Source organism: Ipomoea nil, unplaced genomic scaffold, assembly GCF_001879475.1.
Source record: "Ipomoea nil cultivar Tokyo-kokei standard unplaced genomic scaffold, Asagao_1.1 scaffold2368, whole genome shotgun sequence".
Taxonomy (NCBI): domain Eukaryota; kingdom Viridiplantae; phylum Streptophyta; class Magnoliopsida; order Solanales; family Convolvulaceae; genus Ipomoea; species Ipomoea nil.
In genome coordinates this window covers 427,439-438,891 of record NW_017618796.1, presented here as the reverse complement: position 1 = coordinate 438,891, position 11,453 = coordinate 427,439, and the positions used below count along the sequence as shown (strand labels likewise).

At 42.5% G+C, this 11,453-nt stretch overlaps 1 protein-coding gene across 1 annotated transcript; it reads left to right on the top strand.

Moving 5' to 3' along the window:
- Positions 1-8,072: 8,072 nt before the first annotated feature.
- Positions 8,073-8,648, top strand: LOC109152098. The gene has a single exon (XM_019299674.1). It carries the CDS (start codon positions 8,073-8,075, stop codon positions 8,646-8,648), a length of 576 nt encoding a protein of 191 aa, XP_019155219.1.
- Positions 8,649-11,453: the final 2,805 nt, after the last annotated feature.

Sequence of the window (11,453 nt, the reverse complement as noted above, 5' to 3'; positions counted from 1 at the left end):
CACTGTTGTTAAAAGTCACGCCCATAGACAACGGTTTTAAACTGTTGCCTTTTGTAAAAAAGACAACAATTTTTAACCGTTGCCTATTGTGTGTTGTTGAAACCTGCTGTATTCTCGATAATTTGAAGAATAGACAACGGTTTTTAACCGTTGTCTTATATATGAAAGACAACGGTTTTAAACCATTATTTTTAACCTGTTTAGAATTTAAACATAATCATATAAAAAAATAATTTATCCAAACACCATCACCAAGGGTTGTTACACAATGTTCACAAGGTTCAAAATACACAAGAGAACTAATTACCAACTCTAAATATTACAATGACCAATACCAATCACCAACCAAGTCATAATACTTCAAAAATCATTTCCTAGAACCAAATCTAAATGTTTACAAAGTTCTAATCATCAAAATCATACCTATTCTATATAAGTTGAGACACTATCTGCGCATTCAGAACACACCAAATCAATAACTATTTTTTCATACTCAACTTGTTGGAATTACATGTCGAAAGTTAGTAAATATATAAGTACTCAACATAATCACAATATGATAAATTTTATAAAATTAATTTCAATAATTAAAAAATAATGATAAAAATCTTACTAGTGCTTGTACAGAATCTTTATCATCCATGTCTGGCATATTCTCAATTAAAGTTCTCATGTAAACCATGACATAGAACCCACATTGGTCACTATCTGGTTGATGAGGAACCTATAGATGTTAAATAATATTTGCTTGTGCATTAACAATTTATCTAGATATATAGACATACAAACACTTATATATACTTAGTCAAAAGTCTTAAATTACCTTGACAATTTCCCAAACAGCTTTTCGTGGCCCTTTCTTTCCATTCCTAGTGGCGGCATAAAACATTTTCATAGCCCTTCATATATTCATAATTGTTGATTATTCAGATAATGTAATAATGAAGCAAAGGATACTGAATGCCGATTATGTTATTGTGGTAAATACTACTGGGGTTCAACGTGTAGATACACCTGGGTTTATATCCCATCCTCCATCAAGCCTAAGATATCATCAAAATCCTCTAAAAATTCAAACTCCAATTCCCCAACCCTAGCTTCAATCCAAAAGTGTTTAGCATAAACACACACATTGATACAATCAGTTAATATTTGGCTGAACTTGACAGCTTATTACATTACAAAAGAAAGCCAACCTTCAACTTTTCACACCAGTTTACTAAGTTCTTCACGGTGGCGGCAGTTGGAGCTACGACGGCATAGGAGGGTTGAGGCGGCAACGACGGCGGAGGTTGGAGGCGGCGATAGCACGGTCGGCGGCGGAGGTTTTTGAGCTAAAGTGTTTTCTCGACTAAAGGCACTGGCGAGGGAATTAGATTTTGCGCTGAAGTGTTTCGGCAAAGGAATTAGTTTTGAGAGGGAATTAGTTTTTGCTGAAGTGTTTTGGCAATGAATTATTTTATGTCCAACAATACTTGTTTTTGTTTTTATGAATTTTAGTTTCAGGCAACAAATAAGAATAGAAAAGAAAAGAAAAAAATGCCCTTGCCAAAATTAAAAATACTGATGATTAATTAAAAATACTATTGGTCCAACAAATAAGGGAATTAGTTTTGTTTTTGTTTTAATTTCTTCTTTCGGGCTTAAGTGTCAATAACAAAATAAAGTCAAAATTTACAAAGAGGGAATTATTTTATCTGAGAGGGAGGGAAATTTTTTTACAAATTGTGCAAGTCTTGAAAGTCAAGATTTAAAGAATAACATATATATCTAATATAATAAGAAAAATAACAAAAGTTTTATTTTTATTTAAATAACTATATTTATGGTTTTATAGGGACCGGGTCCACCATAAACCGAGTATATAGGTACAGAACGGGGGTAATAAAATAGTAGCTTTATTACCTGGGGCGTTAGGCCTAAAATAGTACAGGGTATATAGGTACAGAACGGAGGGTAAAAAATAGTAACTTTATTACTCGGGGTGCTAGGTCCATAGTACGTATAAAATCCGAGGTACAGGCCCAGACTGACGGCCCAAATACAAAGATCCAAATACAAAGATCAAGACCCATTTCTCTGGCGGCCCAAATACAAAGATCACTAGACCAGGGTGCTTGTAGTGCTCAGATGATGCCCCCCTTAAAAGGATGGAAGGGTACTTATATAGTGTAGAGGGTCTTTCGGATTGTTGACAAGTGTACGACATGAACTAGTCTTCCATATCCATCATCCACGTGTCCCATGCACGCCAGAAGGGTCGATTACCAACTTATAGCTAACCTTGCTAGTCGTGCGCTAGCCGGAAGGGTCGATTACCAACTCCCCCTATCATACCTTACCCCTCCACACCATACAGCACCATTCCGAACACCACAACGCACTGTACTGCATCGCACCCCCTCAAGAACAGGGGCGTCATTGAAGTGGCCAGGGGCGCACCACCCCGCCCCGCCACGCCATCGTTTGAGGTGGCCGGCTGGACACGCCGTCGGCCAATCGCCAGCCGGCAATAGCCGGTGGTCAAAGATGCTTGTAACACCTCGTGTTACGGACCTTAATCCCGGATTAATTATTTAATTAATTCTGTTAATAATAATTAAGAAGGATTTAATTTGGTTAGGATTCCCTCTAATTAATTAATGTGGTCCACCATGGACCGTGGACCCTTGCCTAAACTAGAGTCTTAAGCCTATTAAGAATAAAGAGAGTAGACCTTTTACTAGTCAGATTCTAATTAGGAATCCTAGACCTATATATCTGTTAGGGATAAAGAAAGTAAGCCTTTACTATTCAGATTCTGATTCGGATTCCTGATTCTATAAATAGGGGTTAGAAAGCAATTAGAATCCTTACCACCCATAGTTATATTACACGAAATTATTTCCAAGCGATTCCCCACCACCAAGCCTAGGGAGATCAATCGGATGGAAATCTTAGGGAAGAACCTTAATAGCCAAGGGAGGATTAATTAAGGCTAAGAGGTAACTCATGTCTTGACAAAACCTATTTTCCTTGCTATATTTTATTCATTGGCTCCTTTGATATATGATTACGTGCTTGAGTCTTGATAGAGCTTTGCCTAGGGTTTATATTGTGTTTATGTGATAATCTTGATGTTTATGTGTTAATCTTGATGCTTATGTGATAATCTTGACGTTCTTGATACTATGATAAATTATATGAATGATATTGTATTTTGATTATGTCTAGAGCCCTAGGGTTATAACGTGGATTTCGTATTATGCCAGTACTTTATATATATATATATATATATATATATATATATATATATATATATATATATATATATATATATATATATATATATATATATATGTATATATATATTAATTAATTATTCGGGGACGGGGACGGGGACGGGCGGGGAGGGGTATCCCCGTCCCCGTTCCTCGAAAATTTTTCTTATCCCCATCCCCGTTGGGGCGGGGATCGGGTATCCCCGTCGGGGACGAGGCATATTGCCATCCCCTAAAATGATCGGGTGTTGAGTCTAGCCTAGGACTTGTGTTTAGGATTTGGCATATAGATTTCATGATGTTCTTGTGATTCCGGATGTCCCTGGATCGTTAAGGAATATGAAAAGTGGACCTTTACCATTCAGATTCTAGTTAGGACTCCTAAATCTATATATAGGGACTTAAGAAGCATTTAGAAACCCTACCACAGTTAATTCTACCACGCAAGATATTCCCAAGGGGAAACCTACAAAGGAACTCCCCCGCCACCAAACGTAGAGGAACCCACTTACCCACTGGAGGGGAAATCTTAGAGAAGAACCTTAGTAGCCAAGGACATTGATTAGGGCTAAGAGGTAACCCATGTCTCGACAAAACCTATTTTTCTTGCTATATCTTATTCATTGGCTCCTTTGATAATCGTATGTGTAATTCTGTGATTGAGTCTTGATAGAACCTTGCTTAGGGTTTATATTGTGTTTATGTGATAACCTTGATGTTCTTGATATTATGATTGATTATATGAATGCTCTTGTATTTTGATTATGTCTAGAGCACTAGGGTTTATAATGTTAATTTCGTATTAACGTGCTCTTGGTATATTTGGGTGGGTTTATGCATGATCGGGTGTTGAGTCTAGCATAGAACTTGTGTTTAGGACTTTGCATATAGATTTCTTGATATTCTTGTGGTTCCGGATGCTCTTGAACCGTTATATGATTAATGATTGGCCTTGGCATGTTTAGGAATCGTGTTAACGTATTTGGTGTAATTCTTGGTTTAATCCCGTTAATTGAATACGTGGTATTGTCGTTATGTGTTTGAATGTGTTTGGACATGCTTTCGGGCTCCACGAGAGATCCCGGGACCGAAAGTTGCCTGTGAGTCAGTGGGGGGGGGGGGGGGGTAGGTGGGGGCAGGGGTGCCTGCCACCTACCCGTTGCCCGAGCTTCTTTCCAGCGGGCAACCCACGCCCGCTGGGCACCCACAGGAAAGTATGACCGCCGCCGGCGGGTGGCTGGCGGGTGGTCCTCCACCCGCCGGGCGCCCGCTGGAAAGGGGGTGTGGTTCGTGATGTTTTTCCCCGTTTGTTGTTTCCCCGTGTCCCGTTGTACCCCGTTTGTTGTGTAGGAGTCTCGTTTGGTGTTTTGGGTATCGTTCTGGGAATTTATGTGTAATATGTGTCGTTGTTGTTGTTGTTGTGTTTTGATTGTTATTGATTGATTATGTGTTGATTGATTGAATGGTGATGAGTATCGTGGTCATTGCGCAATGGCCGGTATGAATGATGGTGATGATGAGGTTGTGATTGGTGGAAATGAATTGTTGGCGGTTGGCACCACTTGTGTAACACCCCGTGTTACGTCCTTTAATCCCGGACTAATCATTTAATCAATCCCGTTAATAATAATTAAAAAGGGTTTAAAATTGGTTAGGATTCCCTTCAATTAATTAGTGTGGTCCACAATGGACCATGGACCCTTATCCTTAAACCAAATCCTTAATCCTATAAGAAATAGGATAAGTGGACCCTTACCATTCAGACCCTAGTTGGGACTCCTAAATCTATATATAGGGACCTAGGAACATTTATAAACCTACCACAGTTAATTCAACCACACAAGATATTCCCGAAGGGAAACCTACAAAGGGATCCCCTGCCACCAAACGTAAAGGAATTCACTGGAGGGAAATCTTAGAAAGAAGAACCTAACCTTAGTAACCAAGGATATCGATTAGGGCTAGGAGGTAACCCATGTCTCGACAAAACCTATTTTCCTGCCACCAAACGTAAAGGAATCCACTGGAGGGAAATCTTAGAAAGAAGAACCTAACCTTAGTAACCAAGGATATCGATTAGGCAAAACCTATTGTCCTTGCTATATCTTATTTATTGGCTCCTTTGATAATCGTATGTGTAATTCTGTGATTGAGTCTTGATAGAGCCTTGTTTACGCCTCCACTGAGGCTCGAACTCAAAACCATCCAAATAGAAGTTCAACCTAGGTACCATTAGACCACATAATCTTGATCTATGATTGATTATATGAATGATCTTGTATTTTGATTATGTCTAGAGCCCTAGGGGTTATATCGTGAATTTCGTAGTATGATGTTCTTGGTATATTTGGGTGGGATTATGCATGATCGGGTGTTGAGTCTAGCCTAGGACTTGTATTTAGGACTTTGCATATAGATTTCTTGATATTCTTGTGGTCCCGGATGCTCTTGGACCATTATATGATTTATGTTGGGTCTTGGTATGTTTAAAGGTCGTGTTAGGACGTATTTGGTGTGATTCTTGGTTTAATTCCGTTAATTGAATACGTGGTGTCGTCATTATGTGTTTGGACATGGTTTCCGGTTCCACGAGAGATCCCGAGACCAAAAGTTGCCTGTGTATCAGTGGGGGTAGGTGGGGGGACTGACCAACCGCCATCTATCCGCTGCCTGTGTCACTGTTCCAGCGGGCAGCCGGTGGGCGGTGGTCTACCCGCTGGAATGGCGAGTGACCGCAGGTCGGGGTTCGTGATGTTTTCCCCCGTTTGTTGTTTCCCTGTGTTCCGTTGTGTCCCGTTGTACCCCATTTGTCGTATATGAGTCTCGTTTGGTGTTTTCGGTATCATTCTAGGAATTTATGTGTAATACGTGTCGTTGTTGTTGTGTCTTGATTGTTATTTGATTATGTGTTAATTGATTGAATGGTGATGAATATCGTGGTCATTGCGCAATGGCCGGTGTGATTAATGATGATAATAATGATAATGATGATGATGAGATTGTGATTGGTGGAAATGAATTGTTGGCGGTTGGCACCACTTGTGCCCGGTCATTGTACTAAAGGTACAGGCCATAGCGGTGACTGTGCTAAAGGCACACACCCTCCTTCGACTAGCTTGCCGTTGAGCATTGGTCAGGTTATAAGTGCTGCGGTGTCATGTTAGAGCTATATGCGCTAACTCCTTTATAGTGGCACTAGAGGTGGGGATCGTTGAATGGCACTGTGGCACCATCTTGATATGTTGGTGGTTGATAGGTGGTTTGTCGGTGGGGGCATGTAGTTGCCCGGAGGCATAAGGGGTGGTGATATAAGGGTGGCCTGGAGGTATTGGTTTGAACTGATATAAGGACGGAGGGGAGCTACATGGTTGGAACTGGGTATAAGGTTGGAGAATGAACTATGTGCGTTGTTGACTACTTGTTAACTGACTGTCTTGAATACCTTCGTTGCTTCTAATTTCTATTTCACATGCCTAGCGGTCTGTTATACCTTGTATTGCGTTCTTAGGACGCATGTTAGTCTTTATGATTATTGTATACTGTTGAGTCTGTTAACGTGTCTTGAGTCTTGATCTTGGATTTAAATTAGAGTCTCGTAAGTATATATGTATTCCAGTTTCAAAATGAGTTTCTTATATCTACCTATATTGTACTTAACGCGTTGGAGTGGGTTATCAGAATTATTCGCTGACGGTTGTTATACCGAATGTTTTTCAGGTGATGAGCATTAGCTTCGGAGCGCGCTAGTCAGAGCGTTGGACTTAGCTTAATTATCCTTAGCTCAGTGGTTGGCCTGCGTGCCTTGGGATTATATTTGAAATATTGAATTAAGGTTTTATTATGCTTAGTTAACTTAGCCTATGCACCTAGGTTCTCAAACCTAGGTGTGGCATATCACCCCGACACTTATGGTTAGCTTTATGCTCTGTTTGGGATTCAATCAATGGATTTGCCTTTATTTTATAAGTTTTAAATATCTCAGAATTTAGGGGTGTTACAGTTGGTATCAGAGCCTAAGTTCGACCCTAGGACAATGCCTTTAGGATAGAACCTTGGACATTAAGCTTGAACCCTAGGTACTCACATACTTGGGATGTTAAGAGTTAGACTTTAAGAATCTAGGCTGCAGCTAGAATGGTACTCTAAGTTTAAGACTTTAGGATGCTAAGCTTTAACTCTAGGTGTTTAAATACCTTGGACTTAGGAATCTTTGGATGCGCGGTGAGGCTGTGAGTCACCTATCATTATCTGCTTAACTTCTCCTTACTCAATTCTGTGCTTAGCTTAGAGATTCCCCATAATTATAGCATCAAGGTAAGGATGCGAACCCCTAACTTACCATTAAAATCAATATTGGCCCTGTAGAACACCAGTATAGTGTCAACAAGGAGTTAGTCAAGGACCCTTGAACCCTCTGCCCACGAATCACTAGCTCAGAACCTACAGAAACTGACTCAGGTCGCCCAGACACTAAGCAACACTATCCTCCATAACAATAACCGACCACCACCACCGCCAAACGGAAACTCAGATGTAGCTCGCCAAGTCTTGAGCCATCGCCCGCTTATCTTCTCAGGAGAAGAAGATCCCACAACCCTCGAAGAATGGATCCGAACCTTCGACAAGATCTTCGAGGTCGTAGAATGCCCGGAGGGATGCCGTGTAGAGATAGCCTCATTCTACTTCAGACACGAAACCGATCTTTGGTGGGTCCACGAAGGACCTGCTTGTAGGCAAGAACCGGGGTTCAACTGGGAATACCTAAAGGTACGACTACGGGGACAGTTCTACCCCACGCACATAAGGGCAACCATGTATGAGGAATTCCTCCACCTAAAACAGGAAATGGCCACGGTCATGGAGTACCACAATCGATTTCTTGAACTAGCTCGTTTCACGCCTGAATTGGTGCCTACAGAGACGACCAAGATAGAGAAGTTTGTGACAGGCTTCAACTTCGAAACTCGAAAGGCTCTAATCGTAAGTAAACCCAGAACCCTTAACGAGGCCTACACCAGGGCCGCCAAACTCTACCGGATCCAAATTCTACAACGAGGAGTTCAGGAACAGACCCGCAAGAGGAATACCGGAAGTGGGGGACCGCCTGTGAAAACAGCAAGAAACGACGCTAACACAAGGACGGTTAACCCACCTAATCAAGGATCGTCCATAAGGAACAACGAACACAACGTAAGACCATTCCTTTGCAGAAGATGCAATAAGGACCATAGGGGCAAGGACTGCATCGGAAACGCCCTGCAATGCTTCAACTACGGGGGAGAAGGACATAAGGCCTTCCGGTGCACTCAATCCCCAAGCGCACGACCTACGGTCATGGCCCAACAAGGAAACGCAAATAACCGGGGGAATTATGGGGCCCTTGGATAGGTATTCGTCATTAGCCGCACCCAGGCTGCAACACCCCGTGTTACGACCCCTAACCCTAACCAAATATTTAATCACTTACCCTAAAAAGAGAATTAAAAACCCATTAATCAACTAAGAAAGGTCCACCATAGTCCATGGGCCCACATCCCTATTGATTATGATATGATGATTCTTGACGGATCTTGATATTTTCTTGATGTTAAAGATAAAATATGTTCTTGATGATTTGGGTGGGATTAGAGCCCCAGATTGGATCGGGAATTTGTATTGTGATGTTCTTGATTTATATTCGGGGGGGGGGGGGGGGGGGGGGGGAATTCGCATGCTCGGGTGTTATTTGCATTTAGAAGTCGTAATAGGATAAGTCCTATATGATTCCTGCTTTTGATCCGTTAATTGCTTACGTGGTGTCGTTATTTGCGTTTAAAAGTGTCTAAGCATGGTTTCGGGTTCCACGAAGGTGCCCGCCGGCTACCCGCTGCCCGGAATAGTGCCCTACGGCGGGCAGTCGGCGGGTGACCCCCACCCACCAGCTACCCGCTGGCCCGTACCCCACCCCGGGTCCCCGGCTTCCCCGTTTGATGTTCCCCATCCCCCGTGGTGTCCCAACGGACCCCGTTTGTCGTGCCTGAGTCTCGTTTGATGTTTCGGGTACCGTTCGTATGATAAAAGAGTCTTAGGAATTGCATGCTAGTTGAATTGGTAACCGTGGACCTAGGTGGAAGTTGTATGAGCCCTTAGGAATTATTCTTAGTATGTGACTGAGCACACGTAAGTTTATTTATATGTCTTTCCCCTCCTAATGTGCTATTACGTGCTCCTACGTGTTATGTGTTGCATGATCCCTCATTTTGGCTATAGGCCAATTGGGTGGTTCCCGGACTAAGGTTCGGAAGTCGGTTGAAGACCGAATGGATTGTTCCCGGACTGAAGGTTCGGAAGGGGCTGAAGGCCAATGGATTGTTCCTGAGCTAAGGCTCAGAAGTGGCTAAGGCCAAATTGATACACTTCTTGGACTACAAGTCCAAATATGGGCCTCGGTGCTATGACCCACCGGACCTGAACGCGCCAGGATGGTGTGTAGGGCCAATAAGCCGAGGAAGGCTGTAGTCCACCGACCTGAGTAATCAGGCGGTGTGTAGGGCTACGGCTGGCTGCGATCCACCGAATGGTGGGACAGCGGTGTGTAGGGGCAGAGTCTCCGAGGATCTTCGCCCATCGACTGAGTATAGCTCAGTGGTAAGCCGGGCTTGATCCACTATGGTCCACCGACTGTGCGCATCGACGGTGTGTAGGGTCGTAAGTCCCCCCTTGTAAAGGGGATCGCAGTCCACCGACTGTGTGCGTCAGCGGTGTGTCGGATCGTGGTCCGACGTTGAGTTCGTCAGCGGTTCTTAAAGGGTTGGTTGCGATCAACTCCCCTCGTACCACGGTACTGAGGTAGGGTGCTGCGGGGCCGTGTTAATGCTATAAGCATTAACCCTCATGTTCGGGGCATGCGATTGGTCCCGTGACGCCATCAATGATTATGTGATGTGAATGATGATTGAATGATGATGTGTTTGAATTGAAAAGTGATCTATGACCTTAGTTGTGTATTCCTTATGATGTTATCTCTACTTAACTGTTTATCATTGTTTGATATGTTTGTCCCTACTTGCTGAGTCTATTCCCGGTTTTAAAACTAGTGTCTCTTAAGTATATGTCTTCCTGCTTCAAAATGATTTTTCCTATATCTATATATATCTATCTATAATGTATTTCAACGCGTTGGAGTGGGTTACCAGCATCTCTCGCCGAACAGATATATTTGGCTTTCAGGCACGGATGAGTAGACACTGGAGCGCGCTAGAGGTTGGAAGCATAGAGTAGATAGTTCCCTTTCGGCCTGCGTGCCATGCTTATGTATTGACATTATTAAGGACTTTAGATCGCTAGCCTGTGCACCTGAGTTCTCTAGCTCAGGTGTGGCATAGCACCCCATACTCTTATATTATATTTTTGGGAATTAATGAGAATTTACCTTTATTATATAAGTCTTAAAAATTGAAAAATTTCGGGGTGTTACACAGGCCGACCTCGAAGCCGAAGTCAGAATCGACGCAGAAAACGTAACTCTAGGAGACGAGGACCCCACAAATCAACTGGAAGAAAATCCGGAAGAGGAATTCTGTCTAGGATATACTACGAATCCTTGTAAACCACCCTTTTAGAAGAATCGTTTATTTAGTTCGGTTATTTAGAAGTTTTCATACCTTTAAATAAAAGACAAGTTAATTAATTCAATCAGCTTAAATTCCTCTGACTACTGCCCCTCAGATTAAGTAAAGGACTAACATCCACACCTTCTATAATCTACAAATCCCAAACCCAACACTTGGTGAAACCAAAGAATACGACGAGAAGACCTAATCGGAGCACTTGCCACCCCGAATCGAACGAACAATAGGAAGCCCACCTAATCGGAGCACTTGCCATCCCGAATCGAACGAACAATAGGAAGCCCTCAAAAGCATAATGGTACACTAAAATGACCTAATGTAGCTACTAGAAATGGAACCTTAGACCTCCCATTTTCAAAACATAACACTTAACCATTAGACCACCAATGCTTCTTGAAATGCCAAGGGAACACAACCTTCTTAACCCCCTCCAAATCCCTAAAACCCAAAATCCCCAAATCAAAAACCCTTTTCCTTTTTTCTTCCTCCCACTTTCTCTTTCTCTCTCCCTCTCCCTCCTCCCTCTCGACGAATCAACGCCGCCACCACCAAAAGCCCTCAACCTCCTGCCGTCGCGCCACCG

Bases quoted from the DNA above. Each gene is read 5' to 3' on its own strand.
- LOC109152098 (XM_019299674.1), top strand. From the start codon at position 8,073: ATGTATGAGGAATTCCTCCACCTAAAACAGGAAATGGCCACGGTCATG.